At 39.1% G+C, this 25,606-nt stretch overlaps 1 protein-coding gene across 3 annotated transcripts in view; it reads left to right on the forward strand.

Annotated features, from left to right (window-relative positions):
- The window catches only part of anks1b (ankyrin repeat and sterile alpha motif domain containing 1B), a 217,359-nt gene that overhangs the window by 33,814 nt on the left and 157,939 nt on the right, over positions 1-25,606 (forward strand). For all 3 annotated transcript variants that reach the window (XM_075471669.1, XM_075471666.1, XM_075471667.1), the window contains exon 2: positions 21,127-21,207. In XM_075471669.1, coding sequence (XP_075327784.1) covers positions 21,127-21,207 — 81 coding nt within the window. The remainder of the gene's footprint in view (positions 1-21,126; positions 21,208-25,606) is intronic.

Below are 25,606 nucleotides of genomic sequence, written 5' to 3' on the forward strand. Positions count from 1 at the left end.
TGACTGCGAACACCTTTGGTGAAGATAAGTTGTCTGGAAAATAATAAAGCAAGTGTGCAAGAACTTTTGTTATGGTTGTGGTTTGCATTAACTTCTGGAAATATTTTCTGCGTGTTTTATTTCTTTTTTAGAAAATAGGAGGGAACTTGTACTTGAGGACAAGGCCCTATAGATATTGTTTGATAGTTAAAGATTTTGTCATGACACTGCATACAGACAAATGGAAACGTATGTTCTGTATCTATGCTGATTTTATTTTGATCATCAGAAAGCTTTACACAAATTTCAGAAAAAACATTTGATGTTTTAATTATTATATCTTCGTTTGTTGAGTATTTTTACTTGAGTCCATTCAACAAATGCTCTTATATTCTGCTAAATTTACTGGCTCGAAGTCGTGACGCATTTTGCACTGCTCAAACAGGTGGCAGGAAGTTAGTGATAAATCAATGAGATATCAGGAAGTTCAATCACTGTGGGGGGTTTGAAAAGAAGTTTAGTTTTTAAGAATACAAGGGGAGGAAGTGATGAGCCAGCCAGTTCCTGTATTTAAAGAATAATTCACTGTAGAGATGGGTGCGATAGTACAGCACATTACTTTGCCTGTATTATTGCAGTAACTGTGAAAGCACTTCATTTGAGCATCACTGTGGGAGTTTCCCACGGTGCCCACCATTTTTCTCCACTTCTAACTCGGGCCAAGTGGGCATTTCCCATGACACAGTTGAGTCTGTGTCTGTGTTTATCTGCGAGATATTAAAAAAAGATGAGAGGAGACAGCGATGCATGTGAATTGTAAAAATTTGCGTTTATTTCCTGAAACCGAGTCCAACATTTCTTTGGGGTTTTCTGTCCATGCATGGGTGATCTTCACTGTATGAGTCGGTGTTGGTGGCTGCTGCGGAGCCTCTTAACTGAAAGAGCACATTAATGACAGTAACACCGAGTCCTCTTTGATTCTGTGTGCCTCAAATACCTTTTTTAGGTCTTGTACACCTCTTTCCTTACTAAGATTAACTACAGCATATGGACTGATATTGGCTTAATGCACAGAGTAATGTGATCCTTCCTGCTCTCTATCTTTGTCGTACTTTTTTCTTACATAACAGTCTGCACAGACTTTAATCAATGCTTTGCTTTTTATACATATTGCTGCAAGGAAACAGTCTCGTCTTATCCTTAATAACTCTAAATGACTCGCTTAGGTTGTTGAATCTGGTATATTTGATCCCAGTATTTTAAAGGATGTGCACATCCACGCATGTACTCCGGCCTTTATGGTCCTGCCCTGCTATGTATTTTAAGTATGTGTAAAACTGCAGGGCTGTTTGCATGTATAATAACACGGCATGCTCACACTTAGTGGGTGCTGTGCATGGCTGTTTCCAATCTGCTGCCGTGTGGCTGGCCATAGATTTATACGTTGGTCTTTAATTGCCCCTTGTTTGTCTGCACCTTTTTTTTTTCTCTCTTCTTTTTTTCTCTCATCTCAGAGGCCTCACTCGCCCTTTAAGTGAGGAGATTTGTAATGACGGAGCAGGCAGGCTGTGTGTTGCATGTGTGCACATTCTCATTGCCTCGCGCGTGGTTTTGCGAGACTGAGAAGTGATCATTATGACTGGGCTGTGTCCTTGTTTTCCTCTTTAAGCGACGCTGCACACTCTAAATTACACTGCACTGTGTTCCAGCATTGTGTCTGAAAGAGGTACTGTGGGATTACAACAAGCTCTGTGTGAATTAGGGCAGAGCCATTTGTTTTTTCTGTGCTGGCGTTGTCAGTTTTGTCCATCTGCAGGTGTTGTAAAGCTCTGGAAAGTTCAGCCTCATGAAATGAGTTATTCAGTCATGAAATAAATGTCTTCTATAGCACACCTGTGGCTCCCATTTCAGTGTCTCACCCGTTTTCTACCTCTGAGTTTGGAGCTGAAAGGTTTTTTTTTCCAGTTCTGACTGTACCATTCCCATTGTATGTCTTTACTGGTTTAGAATTAAGCCACAATTCTATCAAAGTAGTCCAATGTAGATGCAAACATAAAAAAAAAAGCTGTTCTGTTTGATTGAGCTGAAAAGAGCTGGGTAATATCCAACTTTCCATTATTTTAAACTCCCCCCAAATAATTATCTGATGACCATCTATAGTATGACCATCTACTTTTAGATTTTATTTTGAACAAGAAAAAAAACCTCAGTGTTGGGTTAGAATGTGGTCTCATGTGCACATTAATGAAATGATGCTGCTTCAATGAAACCCACTTTGAATGAAGAGACTTATATTTATGCCACACGGGTATTTACTCCGAATACTAAAATAAAAAATTGAGTCATATAATAAGTTATTATATGGATTTTGTTCTAGCTCCAGTCACAAAAATTTAAATCCTGATTGAATGAAAATTCCACAACGTCACCTGCCAACAGCGATCCACTTTTAACGTTGTTTTTATTATTATTATTATTATTATAATAAACTGATAATTTAATGAGTTAATGGTGGCTTACAGTTAGTTATGTTATTGAATTCCCAGTTTCACTTATTTCCTGTGGAGGCCTAGTTCTCTCTGCTGGTTCAAGCTGTGTGAAAGAAGTTGATTTCATGGCAGTTTAAAGTTAATTTTCTTGGTCTCGCATTTGGCAAGTGTTTAAGTTGTGTCCAAAACAGATGCGCTGCAGGGACCCGATTGCAGCCGCAACATTGAAAGTGTCAATCAAAACAAACATTTCAACCATTTTTAAAACGAACGGCGCAGATTTTTAATGAAGATATTTAAAGGCAAGGCAGATTTATTTATATTGCACAAATCAACAACTATGCTAAAGTGCTTTACAAAGAAAACAAACTTTGTAGAACAAACCCTTGCAGAAAACATATACTGTTGATTAAAGACATAAATGGGATTTCAGCATGAGCTCAAAACTACGACTGAAGCAATCTGCCTATCATTAAGTGTCAATTAGCTCCGTGTAAAAAGGATAAAAGAAAGTATACCTGTTGATTCATTTCGTACAGTTCTGAGCCAGCGGAAAGCTTCATTTTTCAGTTCAGAATACAGAGAATTACTGCGTTCTTGCTGGAATGGAAAGAATGGGGAATGATGAGATAACATTTTAGGAGAGAATAGCAAATCTTTTTAAGTTGGTCTAAAAAGAATCCTACTGCTCAACAATAGTGTTGGCTTGTTGTGCTTTAGCTGGGTTTCCTACCTGACGTGCAGTTTCATTTCTTTCTATCGTGCCTTTTCAAGGACAAAATGGAAGGAGCAAGCTTTTCTGCACAGACGGATGCAGGGAATCGCATAGTGTGCCTCATCCCTCTGTTGTGCACCTGTTCATTAGATGATGCAGCAGTGAAAATGTGCTTGTTGGATGATTTGTTTGGAAAGAACACTGCACACAGTCTCTAAGCTCTCATGGATGAAAGCACTAGGTATTTATTCACTGCAGGCATAATTGGGGTAAATTAATTTCCTCTAATGCAATAACCTTCTAGACTGAGTGAATTTCCCCCTTTAGTGTCCTGTTTTGGGAATTCTGATTTTGAAGCAGTTTAACTCTACCTATGTTGACGATTATTGGCATCTTACTGGGCTTTGAAAGAAATTAATCTTTCATCCTATTTAACACACTTTAAATGGTGGAATCATAAATATCTTTAACACAATAGTTGATTTATTGGATTTGCTTCATGGTCTCTGGCTATAATTATAGAACCTTTTGTGGAGAATGAATTCTATACTGACAGGGTTAGTGGAAAATGTCTGTGTGTCACCATTTGTGTGGGTACCCTGAATAGTTTGAAACAGAATCCAGGACGAATGATAGTACGATTGATATAGATGAAAAATAATCTGTTATTCTTGAATGGCGCAACACTGTCAGCCTATTGCAGTAGTTCTGGACATATTGTATCTTTTGCTTGTACAGTCTTAAGATTTTGTGATGAGATTGAGAGGGATGATTTTTTTTTTTTCATCCATTTATGGCATGTAACCATGCCAACGAGAAAGTTGTTTTTCATAGAACAGCTGGCTGAGATTTTGAAACCCAGAGTAAATCCTAAAATAAGATCCTAAATCCAGATTAGTTGGAGAGAAAATGTCTAGGCTGCATGGCAGGAACAAAATGGAGAGCGAGGAGGAAAAGTTTAAACCATTTATCTCTTGATAGTCACTGTAATTTTGAGATCACTGGCAGGCAAAATGGACAAGTTTGGAGCCCCTATGAGGACACAGTGGGAAATATCAGCAAGGCCATTTTTATTGCACTGAGACATGGCTGCGAGATGCACTCAAACATCTCTCTACCTGGCTCTTATGTCACAGTTCTGTGTTAACAGTCTGTCTATATAATAAGACGGATTGCAGTTATTTCTAACTACAGATAATGTAATCCTGAACTTGCTATTGAGAAGGAGCATCTGCACCCTGGATGTCAAAGTGTTGACTATAAGTTTCTCTACCAAGAGAGTTCCTGCCAGTGCTAAGTTCATGTAGCTAAGTGCTTCAACTAAAGCCCGATTCGCACGGGACTTGTATTACCTATGGACCCCCCGTAATTCGGAATAATTGCGGAGAATGTCTGAGTTCTTAGTCCTGTGCGAATGCGCCATGTCCGTGATTTGTGGGGTAATAATTCCGTCGGGAATTACCTACTGTGTTTCGGTGAAACACAGACGTCCTGTGGTAATTTAAGTCCCGTGTGAACGCACACGTGTGTGTTTGTGAATGCAATCGCACATCTCTTGTGTTGTCCTGGAGTAAATATCCGCTCATGATGTCTGTGATTTGAGTAAATTACAGACTTTTGCTTGTCCCGTCCGAATGCCACAAAAAAATACAGAGGTGCGGGGGTAGTTGCGAATTACCAGTGATCCATAGGTAATATTTATCCCGTGCGAATCGGGCTTAAGTTGTTGCCAAGCTACCAAAACAATACTCAATCCATTTATGGAGACCTCGAAACATTTCATCCACACCTCTCTCTCTGCTACGCCTTAACTTTCCAAAAGTTTGTTAACTGATTCTTCTCGTATCTAAATTTATTTAGCTATTAATCTGTTGAGTTATTTTTCCTCTCCAAGTTTTAATGCAGTGATATAATTTTGCTTCGGGACGACGGCTTTCGGGCCTCTGTTGCATCAGGAGTCTGCCGTTGTACACATCCTACAAACACACACTTGGCAGGTTTGTAGTCATTCATGGAAGAGCTATTTCGATAGATACAATAAATGAAGCAGGCCAGAGAGTCTCATGTCTTAAATACCTTGCTTGTGGTGGATAATTGCATGCAGCTGTGCGTGAACGCAACTTGGCAGCGGACATCTTCATTTGTGCGCTGAACTCCTTTTGGCTCCCTGCGTGTTTGTGTGATTGGAAAAATGAGTTGCAGTTAAGATGACAAAAACGTGTGAAAGTAAATGCATGATTTTGTTTAAAGTTTGCAACAGATCGAGGAGGTGAAAGTTGCTGAGATGCAAACAGACAAATGGGGAAATACTCAGAAATAAGGTTAAAGTAAAGGGCTCTCTCAATCAGTGAAGTTGCCAAAGTGATGAATGGATAGAAAATGTTTTGGCTGTGGCCTCTGGGAGAGATTGCTTCAACTCAAATCTGAATATATAATTCCTGTTTTAAGTCTCCTTAAAAAAGCAAACTATATTACTATACAGAATAAACTATATTTGTAGACAAAGAATATGAATCTGAAAAAAGGCATGAAGGAAAGGGGGGAAGCAAAGCAAAGCTAGTTTTTATCCACAAGATAATGATTGATGCCACTCTGATACCTGCTGGTTATTTTTTAGCCTATAGCCAGGAGACTGTTAGCTTAGTTTAGAGAAGGGAAATGGCAAAAGAAGAGCTAGCTCAGCTCTGAGAAATGGTAAGAAAATCTGCTTTCAAATCCACTTAAAATTCACATTTGCCACTTTATATCTTCCTTGTTTCGCTGTGTGGAAACGGTTTTCCTGTGTGCATTCTTGTAGCCGACTGCGTGCTGTAGAAAATGGATAGATTATTCACAGTTTTTTTGCATTATAGATCCTATTTGAGTCATGTTTACCTGTGCAGTTCTGGGCAGTGTAAATGGGATGTGGCAGTCCTGCTGACGGGCCTATTGCACTCAGTCACTTGCAATGAGGAGACACAGCTGTCCAGCATGCAAGCACAATGCCTTCATCTGCCGTGTTTTTAAAAAGGTTGGAGAAAAAACAGCAGACAGATCAACTGTATAAGTACTGAACATGCACAAGCTTAGAGTAGCTGCTGATGCTGTTAATTCATCCCAGGACACTTGTGTGGCAGGTTCGTTGCCATGGTGAAACACTGAGGGCAAATGGACAGATGTGATATTTTTATCTGCCTTTTTCTTTTTAGGCTATTTAGAAGTAATTGAACCAAATTGGGTTTTTGTAGTTGTCTTTGAATTATAGATGATTACGCAACTTGTTAGTTTACACTTTTTTTTTTTTTCCCCAAAGAAATACTTTGTGTCTGAACATATGAGCAATCGTACAGGAGAGTTTATCATGCCCTCCATAATTATTCCTAATTATTTATGTTCATTAACTTGGCTAAGAAAACTATGAATAGCTCATTTAAAATATATCAGTGTAAAGTATATATTTGCTTACTTTAAAGGTTGCATGTTATGCAGAATCTACTTTTGAATTGTTTTTGACTTTATTAAGTGTCCGTTTTGTGCCTCGAGACCCACAAAATGTCAGCAAACACCATAGTTCATTATAATTTGTGTAAACCAGCCAATCAGGTTTCACCCTGAATTACATCAAATTTTTTTCTTTAAAAAAAAAAAAAAATTCAGATTGATTATTTCTTCCTGTGAGCCTCTACTGCTCGTCACTGGCTGTAAGAGTGAACTCAAGAGCCTTGATGCACTACAGCCAACAAGAAATGGAGACCCAGTGCGTTTCTGCGATTTTCTTTGTTTCATTTTCCCCGTCAATGGGAAATTCCATTTTGTTTACTGTGAGTGCCCACCACAGATGTTGTGTCTAATAGCCAGAGGTATGTAGAAACCATACCAGAGAAACAGAAACTGAAATATTAAAAGCAGATTTGAAAATGACACCAGTGTTTTCATGTGGACTTTTGTACCCAAATACAGCCGTAACTCGGCTTCATTTTCGGTAGTTCTTAACACTGTATTATGTTCATAGAACGGTACATGATAGGATCAGTTGATCAGTCCGAGACGACTTGGTGTTGCAGTTGATTATCAGAGGGAAAACTGTGAAGTAGTGGAGTATGGACAGCGCCGTTATTTTTTTCATTTAATGACACGATTTGTTGTATTCCATCTGATTTTATGCCAAATAATCAGATAATTGAAAACCGCGCATTTCTAAGTGACTTAAGTAAAACTGCATGAATCGTGCTGCTCCCATTGGCTTCTTTAGTTTGTCACTCACTGAACTGCAGAAAAATTCATGGTCAGCAGCTCAGTTTGTTTTAAAGCTACAGACACTGAGACTTCAAAAGCAGTATATGCTGTATATCCACTTGTACAAAGATACATGCATCTTACTTTTACATAAAGAAGAATAGAACATTTAAATTGATAGGAAAAGCTCAGTTTGTATTATTCTTTGATTTAACCAGAACCCCCACCGCCCCCAAACTTCCCAAATTAAACTGTACTTTTCCATCTTATTCAATGTAGACTGTAGAATTTTTCTGTATTTTTGTAATTTGCTTCAGTGTTGTCTCTAAAAAGAAGTGGTAGCAATTATTTGTCACCATTGTTAAATCAAAAGATTCTTTGGCATGTCTGACTTCAGCGGACCTCTGGTTGATCAATGTTTAGAAACTGCACGATAGAGATGGAAACATGGAGATGTCTCTGGGTAAACCAAAGCCTTTTAGGAGACCATATATAGTCATGACTCCCTGCTACTGCTCTGATGTGGTATACGCACTCACTCGCAGTCACATGCAGAAACACCACCTTCCTGATATATCTGCTTTGTCACACAGCAGAGCTTTAATGAACACAGCATGTTTTAAAATGTTAGACTGACACTAAACAGGGATATAAACGTTTAGCTTGCAACTAATGCCCTTATTTCCTTAATGCGCCTCTGAGAGCTGCACTTTAACTTCCACATCTTGTGTTTTTCATCATAACAGCTCTCCCACTGATATGATTTTATCCTGATTTCCATTGCGCCTGTGTGGCTAATTTCTTCACGGCAGAGTGGATAATGAAGATGGACTTGGCATTGCTGTAACTAACCCGATCAGCTGCCAAATGATACTTGGCCTGAACTGGCTTGGAAAATCACCCCCACTCCACGTTGTTCTTTTCAGTGAAAAAGAAGCTTGGTGTAAAATGCATTTCCCAAACTGAACTTTACCCTGAGTTGAGATGAAACATCCAGAGCAGAGCAAACATTTAATATGGTTTGTGGATGCAGCCGCTTGGGCTCACACGTTTCAGAGCTGTTTCTGTATCTTGTACATTCAGAGCAAGATCTGGCAGGGAAAAAGAAAATAAAGAAGGCGGCTTGTGCAGAAGGTCAGGATATCAAATCCTCAGACTGTCAAGGGGAATCAAGTAATAACATGGAACAAGACATTGTGCTTGTTGCTCCTGTGATACTATATGAGCCATAACATGATAAATTATTAACAAACATTGCACATGTGTTTCAGTAAGTAGCATTTATGACATGGGTTGAAGTTGACCCAAATGGGTTAATGTGTTTCCAGACAATATTGGGTTAGTATTGAGTAGGTGTACTGTAGGGTGTATTTGTATCCTATTTGCAATTCATACTGTAGAGATTTGTGTTGTCAAATCTTTACAGTGTTTAGCTGAGACTCGGACACGCCTTAAACAAAGTAAAGTTTTTTTTCCCCCTGATTTGTTGGTCGTAAAAATACCAAGTTGGTGTCAGAATGTTGGGAAGACGTGTGGCTTGTGTAAAAAGTTCCAATATTTTTCTGTGAGACAATCTGTCGGACTCTGTGCTCACAATAGATTATCTCCCTGGTATGAATATTCTTAGGACCTGTCGCTGAGCTCCTAAAGGGACATGTTGATGTGAGTCTCATTTCTGAGCACTCTCTGCTTTAGTACCCTGGAAACATTAGTAAGCATGCCTTAAGTGATCAAATGATATAGTACTGTGTTCTATAAAGGAATAGCTACTGAAACTACTGCCACTGTTTATGTTTCTATCGTCCTCCCATTCAAACAAAGCATGTAGCTGGATGATCCATTTCCACTCACTGTGACTGTCAAGAACTTCAGTGGAGTTCCTCCCACTAGATCTGCAGTATAAATGCATCGACTACCTTAGTCCACTGTTTTCATCAGTCATCCCAGTTAGACAGAGATCCGGAGCCGACATTTTACTTCCCCGATGCTGCCGATCTGCTAAATCGATGGTCAGCCAGATGGATTTGTGGCTGGCTGCGGTTAAGTGGAGATCTAAAGCTTTCTGTCACCTACTTACTGTGAAGAGAATTGCTTCAGGAAGACACACATACAGTCCATACAAGCATTTAAAGATTGTTTTTTAGCCCTCTAGATTGTGACTGACTGGAAAAGCTGCAGTGGAAATCAATAGTAGTGAAGCAGCAGAACTGAAGCAGTTCATTTCTTCACTTCCTCCTCTCACTGTTCGATTAATTCGCGAGCAGTGAATGCAGTTACCTGCTTTATCCTTTGAAGACAGCATATTGCGTATTTTTACCTTCACGCTTTTCTCCATGATTCTCTCATGTTTTACACATTGGGGGTGAGTAATTTGTAGCTGGAATTACTAGTGATTTACACATTATAGGAAAGAACGAAGTTGTTTCAAGCAGAATTACATGGAGAAAATAAGATTAGATTCAGCATTTGTTAGGATAAAGGTCCCCACAGGAGTCATTAGTAAAGAAGTCGAAGGACATGACATTCATTAAAATGACAGATTGGTTATCCATCACAATGATAAATTATACATTTGTTTAGTTGTTGCCCCATTTATTTGTCTAATTTGATCTTTAATGTCTCCTATTGTTTTTTTTGTTTTATTGGAGAGCTTTTGTCATTTTTGTTAACTTTTAACACATTTATTGATGTTACAGATGGCAAAGGGACTTAACTAAACATGCATGAAATGGTTTTCAAGCTATTTGATTCACAGTTTGTTATATTGTTATATCTGGACACTATGTGAGTTTCAGCTTTAATAAAAGGTTAGAAATAAGGACTCCTGGGCCTCAACACGTTTATGTGTTTTTCATTTAATCTTACTTGGAGACCTTTCTGCTGCATTTGAAAAGAAAATGCTGCTCGATTTGACATGGGCTGTGCATTTAGATGCTGTGCAGAGAATAAGAATTCAGCTGAGGACGAGGGAAGGATGTTTCTATCTCTATTTAAGGAGGTGTGCGAGAAATGAGAGGATGAAAAGTGTGTTTGGCTAACTTTACACGATAGCATCATCAGGCTGTCTAACTCTGACTGTATTTGGTTTTTAATGTTCTCTACCGTTCTTTGATATGCTTCATGATAAGAATTTTTACACATTAGATTTCTCGTCTTTCGCTGCCTGCTATTTCCTTTCTGATTCACCCCACAGTGTCAGATAAGTCGAGTTGTCACATGACTTTGGTCGTAACCCACTAAACAAAGAAGAAAATTAACTTTCATTGGTATCGAGTGGTGAACTGTTTACATCACTTATATATACAGATATTTTGTGTAACTGTATATATCTGTTTTTGAAAGCTCGGGGGGCCTACTTTTCGAGTAAATGCCAATGTAAAGTGTGATGGTGTCTGTGCGTGTAAGCTGAAGTGAGAATATGTTTGCCTTCCACTAATAAATCCATCCCAGACTAATTCAAGCATTAGTCTGGTCAACTACAATGTCTGATAATGATAAGTGGTAAAGCTTTTAATGACATGTCTTGATTTATTTTAAGTCCAGGGATCTGAGCGGTTTAGCTCCATTTCAGTCACAACACACACACACATAAAACATCTGTGTATATATATATATATATATGTGTGGTTGTCCCCACCCCCCCAATCGAAATGTTTCATGTTCTGTTGTGCAGCACAGGTCGGTTCCAGGCAAAGATAAATGACATCCTGCGATGGCCTTTTGACCTATTGAACTTGTAAGCTGATATTTCTTATTTTTAGGGCATTTATCAATGATGCCAGCAGTGATTCATTCATATAAACTCTGCATATTCATTTATGTGCGTTTATGAAATATACAGAGTTTCCTCTCAGCTCATGTTTATATTTGTGGTGTAATTCAAACTCCGAGTTGTCAACCCAAGTTTCACACTTGTGCAGCCTGCAATGGCAGGCCTGACTCTGTCCAAAGAAGGGGTGTAATGGTACATTAAGTTCACATTTTGGGTCATTTACCTAATGTTAACAGGAAGTGACAGTTTTTACAGTCTCATGTACTGCTTTCCAGCATGTTGACCCCATCTACTTCAAATGTATGTATGCAGATGTCATGCCATGATGCAGAAAGCTGAAAAAAAAAAAAAAAAGGCGTATAAAACCCCGTCTTCCACAAACGTCGTAGATATAATTATCACATCAGCATGAAGACATCTCGAGGCCAATATTCAATTACAGCCACGGTGTCACCAAGTGGAAGTCCACCAAATTAGACAATCATCCGATTTGTATGCGAGAGGATGCCCACAAGTCCAGGGCTACCCTTATTGCTGCTTGCAGCTTTAATGGTTATTAAAAATTCTTAGTTTGGTTCGTTTTAGTTAGTGAGAGCACTGCTTGGCACAGCAGATTAAACATCATTTAAAAACTCAAGCAGTGTACCCGTCATTCTTTCCATCACATTTAAAGCACTCAAATATTGGTGTATTGTCAGTCGCCTTTCAGGCGGTCCTGTTTACTCTCCAGCAGCCCTGTGAAGCACTGCAGTCCATCCATTAGTGACGAGGGGAGCACTTGATGCTCCAGAAAAAGCGGCTGCTTGAGCCCTGTTGTACAGACCAGGCAAAACAGACTTTCACCTAATGTTGAAGCTTCCACCATACAATATTTCAAAGCTTAATACAACGGCCAACAATGACTAGTTATGTGATGATATGTGTTATGTAGTGTAATGCTAAGTTTTTTTGTTTTTTTTTCTCTCTGCACATTGGATTCGTTGCTCATGTCTTCTAAGTTGTGGTAATCAATTCGGCCTTTCATGCATGTTAAGTGTATCCAAGTCTCCTCCGAGCAGAATGTTTCTAACGACGTTTCATATTTTTCTCCATTAAATAAGCCCAACTCTTCAGCCTCCAACAAAAAGACCAGTGGACTTAACTGTGTTTTATTTGAGGGGAAAGCGACTAATGAGCTGCTTTTGGTGCTTCAAGTCAGTTTCATTTTCAGCTCTTCAGTTTTGTTTGCTCTGATTGCGTCGAAGTGAGATTCTGCTGCCAGAGGTTGTCTAAGGTCACAAGTTGTATTTTTAAGTCAATTTTAAGTTACTTTTTCACCAAGTATGCCCGCATATTTGCAGTTATGAGCATCCATATTGATGGCTTTTGTTTTGTTCAGAAGTACATTTCTAGTTCTAGCTTGATGTTAATATCTTAATGTCTAGTTTCAAATGCAAAGTGCCCAAGAAAAGGAATAAATGAATATTACCAAATCCTCTAGAAGCAATGACTTTGTTTTTTACTCTTGTTTTTTTTTTTAAAAAAACAACAATTAAGTGTTTGACAACTTGGTATTTTACCACCTGGTTTTGCCTTGTTATATTGTATTTCCCTCTGAATGCTTCAGCTTCAGTCACAATAATCAGAAAACTGCTTTAAAAAAAAATCTAATTTCATCTTTCTCAGTTTTTCAATTTTCCACTTGAAAATCTGGCAAAACTTGTAAGCAGGGTTCCTTACTGAGAAATGAATTGCTAACAAGCAGATTAGAGAATGGAAGCTGCTCTTTCGCTAAAGTATTCGCTGCAGTATTTTTTTAGGCAATTTTCCAAGAAATTGCACGTTCAGCAAATTGGGGGTTCACCAGAAGCTGATGGGGAGGATGAAATCACAGGCTGAATAGATGGGACTCTTTTCCAGCTTTCAGAAAATGTGTGCCACAAAGCTGGAAAACAAGATTTCGTCTGCTGATATGAAATTAAATATGAAATTTGCAGTGGACACAAATATTCAAACACTTTTATATTATGTCTGTTTTATGGTCGCATAATAAGAGAGACTTTCATTTGGGGCTCTGTTTGAAATGTATAACTCCTGTCTCTGAATCAAACATGCCATGGATTTACTTGTCACAATAATTGGTGTAGAAATAGATCAGCAGACAGTGACAGATCTGACGGATGAGGAAAACACCTTTATGTATGAAAGCAGTGTTGGACTGCCTGTAGAGGCATGTAGGTGTGAATGGGATTTTCTTTTGATGATGGGGGGGGGTGGGGAATATGATGTGAAATTGAGACTGATGGAGGTGACGCCTATATAAATCCCTGGGTTTTAATGATAAAGCCTCACCAATAAACAGTAAAGAGGGTCAGTATTATTACCAATGTCGAGTATAATTCTCGAGTTTTTGTATTGTAAGATATTTTTGTATTTGATATAAACCTTAGATTCTAACATATTTGGAAAGGACGTACTTGAATACATTTTAATGATTTCCCTAAAATCTGAAAAGATGCGTTCCACTAAAGATCAGTTAAGCTATCGGCAGGATTACTATCAAGCCTGTGTGAAGGGAAGATCTTTTTTTGGCCTTCAAAAGTCTGAAAAATAAAACCCTAATGGTGTCTTTGTCAATGGAAAATTACACTTGATTCACAAAATAGGGATTTGTAATTTGAAAAACATGTTAATTTCCAAGTCTATAAGGCTCTGACAAATAAAAACTGTGAAGTCAGGATGTCTTGACCCATGTTATATCACAATTTGAATTGCATCTCACAGTAAGTCCAGTTTTTTTTTTTTTTTTAAAAAGAGCAACCTTAAATAGCTCTGATATCCATTTAAAGTCAGTGTGAACGGATGTTAAGTATGTGCTCAGAGTTTATGATGCTACAGAAAAATGTGTTATTAACCTCATAACCAAATTTGGATGACTAAAACATTCAAGATGCTGAATCCTGCAGTATTTTCTGACTTCCTGCCATCACACCATACAAACAGAGCTGAGTTTATTTACACTAATTGGTGAGCTGATGACCAGATGTTCGTAGAATGAATGTGAGGAAGCAAGACGATCAGTTGTGCCTAATTAAAGTTTGTGAATCTAACGAGTGTAAAATGGTTACTGCAGAATAAATGCTGCATTGGGATTGAGATCCCGCAGGTTCAGAGCACCTGACGCAAATCTTGCGGGAATGTGAGGTTAGACAATAGATTGTGGGTCCCGCAGTGACAACGGCTCCTGTATTTAGCCGTCTTTAACCACAGTGTTGGATATAACATGAAGTTTAAAGCAGGACTTTACAGTGCAAATGTGAAGCTCGCTGAGTCTGTCACAGATATAAGGGCAGAACAAAAGTAAGGTAGTTGTTTCCACCCATTACACATAATTATGTGTTACATGCTTGAGGGCTGAGGATCTTGCAGGAGGGGGGTGGTTAAGGTCGGAAATCCAGCAGGAGAGCGAAGACAAAAACGAGTAAAAAGCACTGTCTCCATCTTTGTTCTGGCAGAGTGTACTTAGACTTTTGAGAGGTGTCTCCCACCTTGTACTTTATGTAATTTCCTCTCTGTGCCTGAGTTGCTCTAACTTACGTTAGATGCACACACACACATTTATGAAACGTCAGTGTAAAGCGGAAGCTGCCTTAAAGCATAGTTGGAGGCTGGACCGTCTCTGTGTTGGTCGGGGTTTAAACATCAAAAGCCACTTCCAAAGAAACGTGTGTGTGCGCCTGTACTTTTGAAGTCCTTGTGAGTCATATCAGTGAACTTTTGCAATGCTGCTGCTCAGAATTGGCAGGTCTCTCTTCTGCTTCTTGCTCAAAACAGGATATGAAGCAAGCCTACTTCCTGTCTGACCTTATCTTCTGTGATAGCAAACACACCTTACTTCATATTGGTTCCCTTTTTGATTTCCTGTTAAGTTATTGCTGTCGTGGTCCTCGGTTCCTGTCAAAAAAAACTGATTTAAATAAAAAAATAAATCATTCGGCAGTATGAACTTCAGGCTGATGGATTTGGTCGACTTAACGTTCCCTCCCTCCCATTCTTCTGAAAAGAACCCAGTAGTACAAAGGTTTTTCCAGTTCCTTCGCTGCTTATCCTTTGACGGTGCTCTCCTTTGATCTTGTCTGCAACATGATGCCAGCTTTTTTATCTGCAGTGAGAACCAGTGAATGAAACCTTTCATTCTGAAGTTTGAAGCAAAATGAGAAATTATTTACCACTTGAAAGACATTGCAGGTCCTTTTCTAAAATGACTGGTAATAAATGGCACCTATTGAAACGTAAGGGAGTTTGCTGAACAGCAGCATTTTTATACTCCACCTACCCACTTAAACTGTTGGGTCGCGGGGGGGCTGGAGCCTATCTCAGCGGTCGCATTTTTATACTGCTTGAGGTAATGTTTTTACAAATGGGATGCACAGAACTGCCAACCTCTGTTATTTTTTACTTTTTTTCTCAGCTTCATATTACACAGCTTCAGTGAGAAAGTTTAGTTTGTAGATTTGGAGAAATCATATCACATTATTAAAAGGTCAAGTTTAAGCTGTTTTTTGGGAAAGCTCTAAAATTAAAGTACTTACAATAAAGTTAATCTCTTTGGTGTTTGAAACAACTAAAACTTTTTGGGATTTCCAAAATTCTGCCAGTGCAGTCTTCAGTTAAGTTGAGAGCGTAACCAGAGAAGGGTTCAAACAGAGGGCAGCATTGCTCTGCCTGCTGTGACGCCTTTCATGACATTTGACCCGTTTACCTTTCAGTGATTTAATGAAAAGATGAGTGTCCAGACCTCAGCATGGACGACTGGTTCAGACATTTCTGGTGCAGAATAATATTTTAATGTCCCTGCATGATGCTGAAAAAGGGCAAGTTTGAAGGGGGGGGGAGTATGTTGGTCGTAGCTTCACTCTCACACACACATACACACACAGGCAAAGGCCAAGACAGCATTCCCATCCAGAGCTCTTCTTCACATCACTGAGGTTAATTAGGTCCGACGTCGTCTGCATATTTGCCTAATCTGCCAAGAGTCTGCATTCCCGCTGCAGCAACTCCCCTCCATTATCTAATCTCAAGTTGCCTACTAAGTCTATCAAAACTCTGCTGGATGGGGCCAAGTTTACACTGAAAACAATGGCGAGGGGACAGGGCATAGAAGTGTTTTGGGAGTTTATAGCTGAAACATGGAAAAGCAGAACAGAGCAACTGTGATAAGAAACATGGCTTGTTAGCCTGTATTTGTGTGTGGCTAAGTATTTATTTTTCTTAAAAACACAGTGGCCATGTTGTTTTACTTTTTTTTTTTTTTTTTTTTTTTTTTTTTTTTTATAAAAGAGGGGCAGGCTATAGAGGACAGACCTTTCCATTCACTGGTCGTAGGCTGCGACAGTGGAAATAGAAACGCTAAACTGAGGACAGCATTGACTGTTTGTACTGTGAGTGGGGGGAATATTGTGTGAGGCCTCTAGCAGTTTTCACTGTTAAAGAGACTGGGAGATTTGAAGGAGCAAACATGTCAACAGTTGAACTGCGCACATCTCATAACCACAAACGGCACTGCTTCACTTTTTTTTATTAAAAGCGAGGCAATAATATTAGGAGGCGCAAAAAATATTCCCTTCACTCCTAAAACACTGCTTTTTGAGTTGTGCATGTTGTCAGTCGGGTCACAAACTTCACCTGTCAGCGATCAGTGCTGAGCAACAAGGGGGCGGTTTGAGAGATTAAGCAGAAAGTCACTCAGCCGCTGCTCAGATTAATGAAGGCCATTGGGTAACTCATCTCATCTACATGCAACATCAACACCTCAAGACTGCTAAGTTCCTATTAAACAGCTTTCTCTGCAGTGCTTTGGGGCTGTTTTAGAAGAGATCATGTAATTCTTTGGTTCTCTGCTGCATATTTTACAAATAAGAAATGAGTGAGGTTGGGAATCATGGCATGTTTCTTAGATTAATGATAACTTGCAAATTAACCTATTATGTTTAGAGATTTTCAATGAAATCTCCAATGTTTGAATATAAATGTCTTAAACTATTGACCCTTCCCAGTCACGTGACTTTCGTAAAGCAACCGCCATTTTGGACGCATAGAAGACAACGATTTGCGAGTAACGATAGTAACAGTAACGATACAGACAGACTGAAAATTGAATAAAAGAAGAAAGAACAAGATGCAGAAAAAAACTCCACTATCCAGCGAGGTCGGGCATTTAGTGGGCCAGCAGAGGGAGAGGTATTTGGAGAAGCTGAAAATTGGAGGTTTAGAAAACGACGTGTACTTGCTTCCACCAGGGCTGTTTACAGACGTCCGACAGCATGCCACCGCCTCGTCTTTACCCGACTTCGGCCCCCACGACCTTTATATTTATGTTGTAAAAAACCCATCGCCATACACGGGAAAGGATCTAAAGGCATACAAGAGTTTGGATGCCTACAAATATTTTGTGTCGGGCTATGTGACCTGCCTTTTCCAGTGGATCGTCCCTGGAGCCGGTGGGCGCCATCTTTTTACAGCTAAGGTTTGTTTACATTGTTCATTTAACGTTGTTCACCAGGATAAACGACATGTAAACCCGTTGACACGGTGTTATAATCTTGCTATTACGAGAATTGCAATGACCAAGTCGTAGTGCTTTACTAAAGGCGCTGTGTTATGTTTTATCTAGTAGAAAGGCAACCCTGAAATGGCACGGGGGAACACTAGTGTGCCGTGAGAGATCATCTGGTGTGCCGTGGAAAATCCCTCTCAGGCTTTATCTTTATTTTGCTTGTATATGTATATGTTATATATCTTTATTCGACACTTACCTCCAACAAAGTGGTCACTACACAACCGCTGGTATACTAAAGGTTGCCAGTCTTTCCTATTGATCGCCGCGACTCATCTTCTCCGTCGCTCAAGATCAGTGGGGATCCGGTAAAAAGACAAATCTTTCCTCGTCTGCTGACTGTTGGTACACCCAGGCGCGCAACAATATGCCGGCATGATGTAAACCTTACTGATCTAATCGATATTTTCCTTTGAATGTTCCTCGCTCCTCCGTTGTTGGCTGTGGTAGACTACTTGTTTTCACGTCCAAAATGGCTGACGCTTTTGTTGTGACGTCACGTGGGATGGGTCAATAGATGGCGCTAATTCTCCAGTAAGGATCCATTAAACGGCTGCAAAAGACGAGGGACATGTCGCTCACTACCTGATGTGAGTTGCTCCCCGATGTGAGATGCACATTTCGTCCATAAACTTAGAATTCTGTAACACGTAATTGCTTAATATTTCATTCATAGACTATTGGAACACAGATGAAGGGAAGGACAGTCACTTCATCCAAACACCCAGAAGCGTATATAATTCTGCATCTTGGATAGATGTCATTACACAGGCATGGTTACAATTATTATTTATTTTAATTATCTGATTTCTACCTTAAGCAGTTTTTGCTAAAAGTTCATCTGAGACAGATCGCCAGTTTATTGATCGCTCGTTGAATCAGGAACCCTCTTACTGTGAAGTGACCGTGCTGACCACCACACCACCGTGCAGCACTGCTAGTGTCCATTATAAGCAAATTCATTTCTTTGCTGGAAGACGGAAATCTCACAAGCTGGAGAGGGGATTTTTGATTGCATTTTTCCATCCAGCTTTATGGAATATTAAGCATCTGATGAAAAAGCATAACCTAAAAGAGGCGAAAAACCCCCCAAAACAACTCAATAGAGGGCAACTTTGTGTCGGATTCCTGAAGTAGCCAGTATTTGTTAAGCCACTGCAAATGTCATGCCAAACACATCTGTAAGAACAAACTCCACGGCACGGAAAGGTTCGTAAACACAACACCTGGCTGTACTCTGGCCTTTACAGTCAGCTCTACACTTTCCCTGACAAAGTGGCCCCACAAGTCTGTTTGTGCAACAACTCAAGGTATGACTGCTGTGTTTGTGTGTTTAAAAAGGTGTGTTTGTGAGTGAGTGTGTGTGTGTTGGAGAGGTGGAGTCTTTATGCTGCAGGATTCTGATGAATCGGTGCATTGGCTGGTTGTTCAAGGTGACGCCATTGGATAATTTGTGTGTGGGTGTTCAGGGCCTGGGTTTTTCAGTGAACAGCTATCGGGTGTAGAAAAGAGCTTAGAAGTAGATGTGGAACACCTTGTAAACATGTTGCCTAATTACTGGAGTATTAGTTTACAGGAATCTGCTAATTACACAACTTATCTGAAAGATACACCAGCGAACACAGAATATGATGTAAAAAAATATCATATTTGTGTTGACATTGACACACCTGCTTTGTATTGGTTGATGACTGCAGCGCTCTCTGATTTCTGGGTATTTTCTATTCAGCTGACACAAGAGAATAGACCCATTTAGAAATGAAAACTGTGGGTGTGTTAAATTGAAGGTTTGATGCACTCTGTGTGACCTCTATGATACGTCTGTCTTGTAGTGCTCTTCTTCAATGATCATGTCAGCTGTACTTACATGTTTTTCTACCCTGATGAAAGGCAGCAGATTTAATTTATGCTTTTCTTAGTGGCCACTTGTGAATCTGTGGAATTTGTAAGAAAAATGGAATGGATCTGACTTCTCAAATATCTCCGGCTGTCTGTTGTCTTCCTTTTCCTTCATCCTCTCAGTCGACTTTTTTTTTTAAACAACCACTCTTCCTGGTTGTGTACTGTAGGTCAGTGCTGAAAGGGGTCAGCAGAGCAGCATGGTCATAATGGATGCCCACAAACATCAACACGTCAGCTGTCCCAGTTAAAGCAATCTGTCTGTGTTCTCCCTCCGTTTGAGCTTTGTGTTGCGTACTGCATGTGCACACTGCATGTGCACATCCCTGTGAGATTTGTGAACGCTGCTTGTTTCGTCTTTCCTATCCTTTGCTTTTATATTTAAAGAAAAAAGCCTTCTTGAGCACCTGGTTGCTTTTTATTTATTTGTATTAAATTCAGAAAGAAATTCTGTAGACTTGTCTTTAGAAGACCTTTGAGCAGAGCACATTCTGTTGTGTGTGCAACCGGCTCTCAATAGCACTTTTAATCCAGGTTTAGTTGCATTTGTGTGTATGTGCCCATTGCATAATACCGTGACCTTGATCACTGTGTTGATGTCTGTCAAACTCTGTGACTGTTATTCTGCTTAACTGTTTTTGAGATGTCTCAGTTTCAGTCACTTAAAGGGTGAAATTCAATTAATTTTTTTTTTAAATGCAGGAAAGTGGAAAGCTTAAGTCTAATTTAAACGTATTTATTAAAATAAACTGAGAGCAAACATTGCCTCTGTTTTAGGAAGCATTTCTTATTAATGTTATAGTAAAGTCTAATTAGTATGAACAGCGCCTCATTTGAGGATTTCATAACAGAATAAAGGGTATTGGTTAGACACATATTTTGGGCAAATAAATGCAGAAATCTACTTGTCTTGCCTAGATTTCAAATAAATGCATAGATTTGCATTATATAACTCTTCTTTCTTTGTCAGAAGCTTGCCTCTTCTGCTGCCGTCTGTAATACAATGGATAATGCAATCACATCTAGAGCTTACTTGATTCAGCTTTTTTTCCCAGAAGCTGCTCAGACAGGAATTTAGCTAATTAGTGCTTCACTCTGACGTGCTTGGAGGAGTTCATGTGAAAAAGACAGGTCACGTAATTATATCCTCGGGAAAACCCTGGGCTATATGTGTGGTGTAGAGTGTGTGTGTGTGTGTGTGTGTGTATATATATATATATATATATATATATATATATACACATACAGTATAAGTGTGTGTTTGGTGGAGTTCTATTTGCATGCAGTCTTTTGCGAGTTAAGAGTTAACCTGGTTCACTTCTACTGTTTGCCTGTATGATGAAATGGAAATTCACCCCTCTGGGTGAAGTGTCCAAATGAGAAATGTATACACCTCAAAAATCATCTTTTACAGAGTGTTAGTCAATGAGACATTAATTCTGACGTATCTGTCCTACAGCATGTGGAAGGGCCTGAATGTGAACTGCACAGACGGCTCAGGATACACACCTTTACATCATGCTTCACTGAATGGACACAGGTAAGACTGCAAACTACTGTTTCTCTATATTTTTCTTCTAAAATGATTTAAACATTTAGTCCAGTAGCTTTACAGCTCAATACAAACCAGTTGGAGGAGGTTTGTCTGTGCGTTTGCTGTATGTTGGATGGAGGGATGCAACTAAAGAGAATGTGAAGTCATTTTGGGGATATCAATAAAACTTATTGTCAAACAGCTCGTTTTGTAAGACTAAGAATTAACTAACATTAACGCTGGTTGTTTTCAGGTGAACCATGCCAATAGTTAAAATGTGATCACGTGCGTGTTATTGGTCAATTTCCACTCTCATAAAACGCTGCCGTGGTCACACTGAACCTCCGCCATGTTCACCAGCTATTTGTTGACTATGCCGGTCTTCTACTGCGTGTCGATGCTACGTGATGTAAAGTAGGTTTTTGGACGGAAAAGGCTAATTGGAGGCTGGGCAGCTAGCAGCTCAACAAGGAGCTGATAGTCCTTAAGAAGGGCAGTAAAACTAAACTGTAAAATATTACGGAACGGTTTTAATCTGGTCTGACCAGACTTAATTTTATGATCATTTGTATGTGAGGCAGTTGCACCAAATTAAAACTGGTTTGATTTATGGCTAAAAAGTTTGCTAATACTGCGCTTAGCTACCGTAATCACGTTAACGCGGAACAGCTGTTTCTCCATGGTAACCATTTGTTAAGCGTGCTCTGTCGAGGCAAAATTGAAGACAGTTAAGGGGTATTTTTCCCTTTTTGTTTTTACAGAAAGGACAGTTTTTTTTTTCTTTTAGAAGTTGGTTAGTCGCTGGGACTGTACAGCAACAAAAAGAAAATAGTTGTTTAATTTTGTCCACTGAAACATGTCTCACCTGGAGTTTGCGGGTCGATACCTCTGAGTTCCCAGCCTCTACGTTCTGCTACAGGTCTGCACTGTATCAACATGTTGTGCTTACTTATCCTTTTATTATTTTGGTCCTTTTTTCTTAACGTACCCAGTAATATGTCTTTGTATTGGTTGGATACTAATACAAGAAGAAACGGTATTTTTCGGCAGACTATTTGGAGCTCAGAGGTGGGTTGCTTGGCCCTTCCTATGATTATACTCAATATTTGGCTAAAAGTTAAATGGTTAATCAGAAATTAATTTGTGACGTGATATAATGTGCTGCATGTTTATCACCATTTGCAACCCAGTTAACACTATAAAATGTTTCTTCATTGGGGTTTTTATATCTCAGCCTAAAATATTTCAAAAGATACACCATTTTATTTAGTCATAACGGCTCTAAAATTACACAAACAGAAAAATCATCAAGTAATTTAATTATGGCAGCCAAAGAAAATGCATGATCATATTAGAGAAGACCTTTACTCGTATCCAACAAAAGTAATGGTGAAAAACAGTATTTCAAACATATTATTTACTGAAAGTGTTAGCCTAATAAGTGTTTGTACATCTGCACAGAACTGTAGTTCAGCCCACTTTCTTCACCTGGCCCTGCTGAGGAATCTGTTATACACGTGGGATTATCTTCAAGCCTGACTGCTATTGCAGCTTGGCGGAACTGAAGGATTAGTACTGTGTTTTGGGGGCAATTATGTGGATTTCCTTCTTATAGATAAACTGTGGAAGGAGGGGAGGAGTGATGGAAAGCAAAATACGACCACAGAGTGGAAATTAGGCCGCCAACAAAAAGCTGCAGAGGAGTGATTTACCATTTAGGTGGGAAAGTGAAAAAAGAACATACAATTAAGACACAGAGGGAATAAGGCCTGTCTGGATGCAGAGATTTGTTGTTCTAGCTGGGTGTGAGTAGGATTTGAAAAAAAAAAAATATATATATATTTTTTTAGATTATTTTTGCGCAGTTTTACAACATTTTGGTGGCAGCATGCATGTGATCACAGAGAAGTTAAAGTTTCTCTTATTTAAACCTGAAGGCCATCTACTGTGACTGCTGTTTAACTGTCACTGAAACTTGACCATGAGAATATAATAAAAGACTGAAATTAACCAAGCATTTCATTAAGCATCTCAGTGCTGCTTTCACCCCAGCCCCTGGGAGAGGTTTTGCCCTTCTGTCTCCCCCGTCCCCCCCCCGCCCCCCCGACATTTTGAATGCAAATGAAGCTCGTCACCTTTCCTCTTTCAACGACGGTGACAACTGCAACTGCAGCTGCAGTCTTCCTAATATAGAACAGTACCACTGATGATACCACTTGGATATCTTGCTCAAACGAAGCTTTTGATTGTGTAGCAGTTATTTATACGAGGAGATGCATTATACCAAGACCCTTGTTCTTGTTATTTAGTGTACAGCTGAACAATTTCAGTGCCTCCTGCAGGGGGGGAATTTATGATCACTGACTTATAGGCTGCTGTAAATACCTCAAATTCCAAATAGTTTTTAAGAATGGTCTTGTATGGGTCAGAATCTCTTGGTACTTCGTGAATTGTATATGTTTTGAGGACTTGTGACATGACTATAAAGTCGATGCATACAAGACTCCCCCCCCCCCCCCCCCCCTTCCTATGTGACTACTCGGTACTATGAACTTAAAAGTATTTCCCACGATCCATGATTAATTTACCTCCGATATCTTTTCGTAATAAAACAAAAATAAGTGGTATGACCTGTTAACTGGAAGATCAGAAAAGAAAAGCATGCCTGCAGCATCATCCCGGTAGTAAATTAAAACAGACGTTGACATATTCTGAATCAGTAACAGAAGCTAGCAGACATCTATTTAACGTCCTCCCTTTATATGTAATATGATCACTTATTAATTTTTCATGTTCTTGAGAAGCTATATGCAAGTCATCTCTGGGAAAATGTGCATTTTGGTTAACACATGTTAGGGCTGCGCTTTTTCTCAGGCATTTTGCTCTTAATACAGAATGCTGGTTAGGTTGTTCTAATTTCTCTGATATAAACTGTCTAGATGTTTCACTTCTATTTTTCCAGGGTTCTTCCTGTTCCATTCTGGCAACATAACTTTATCAGTTTGTATATAAAAATGTATTTCTTCTCTTTTTTTCAAATTTAATTATTTTCCCCAGGACCTCAAAGTTGATTTCACTGGTTTCAAGTAGAGGTGTTATAAAATAACAGCAGTTTAAAGCTGCAGTAGGCAAGTTTTCAAAATTGCGAGTCTAAAGTCGGAAAATTCGAACTGATACAACTTTCAGGTCCCTCCCCCAACCTCTAACAAGCTCCGAATCGCCCCCCAAACCCCTCCCCCTCTGTGGACGAGGTTGTGCACGTGAGTTCACACCAGTGTGAGCGCACACAAGCTGGGGAAGACTCACGCTCAGCAGCGTGTGCACAAGCTGTGATTGACAGGTAGGATTCCTCCACCGTAACTTGATTGGTTAAAAACAGCCGGGAGCGCTCGGTTTTTGCAAGCATGATTACAGGCTTCAGAGGGAGCTACAGAATTCGTTATTTTTCCTAAACAGCCTATTTAATATTCTACTTCCAGAATCCCATGACAGTTCAAGCTAATATGACTAAAAAAAAGTTGCCTACTGCCGCTTTAAGTTGTGTGGCATAAACCTGATATACAAGGGATGTTACATTTCTGTAATCAAAAACTACGCTTACACTACTTTTGAATATTTTCACCAAAAACAAAGATTAAATGCTGAACCCAACTTAACCTAGCAAAAATAAAAGATTGTCAGTTGTTTAATTTGGATGCAAAAAAAAAGCAATGTGTTGCTGACTCATAAAGGAAGGAGATCAGTTATCTGTAGAACTTCATAGTTTCTTTGTTGACAGTTATGGAGAACATTCCATTTTTTTTTTTTTTTTTTGGAGCCAATTAAGAGTGTTCACAGCTTTGAAAACTGCTGTCCAAATCATTAAAATTCTGATGCTTTGTAAAGCTATCACCAAGGTCATAGAAAGTTATGAGTTTTCTCATTTTCCTTAAGTTCCTTTTTCAGTACATTTCCTTAAGTTTCTGCTTTAAGCGCTTGTTGTGGAGTATTTTTACATAGTTGTAATAATTTTTCTGAAGAAAAAGATTTGATTACTTTATCCACCTTTTGGAATAAGAATGTTTTTGCAATATGTTTAAGGGTTGGATTTAATTATATGATAATGATTGAGTGGAGAATAATGAATGTGTGCTGCAGGGTTTGTAAAAAATGTGTCTCTCAAGGACTTCAGGTCCTAGCGCACAGCTGTGCTTTACTGCCTCTTTCTTTTGTCTTTCATTTGTTCTATTTATTCATTCAATTCAGTTTATTTTTATTGTGCCAAATTACTACAAATGTAATCTCAAGGCACTTAAATAATATAGTCCAATTGGAGTTCAATTCATTGTAATCATAATTATTTTCAAAATAATCCACAAAAACGATTTCCTAGCTAAGGAAACCAACACCGAAACTTGTCTTCAGT

This window comes from Odontesthes bonariensis, chromosome 8 (genome assembly GCF_027942865.1).
Source record: "Odontesthes bonariensis isolate fOdoBon6 chromosome 8, fOdoBon6.hap1, whole genome shotgun sequence".
In the NCBI taxonomy this organism is placed as follows: Eukaryota; Metazoa; Chordata; class Actinopteri; order Atheriniformes; family Atherinopsidae; genus Odontesthes; species Odontesthes bonariensis.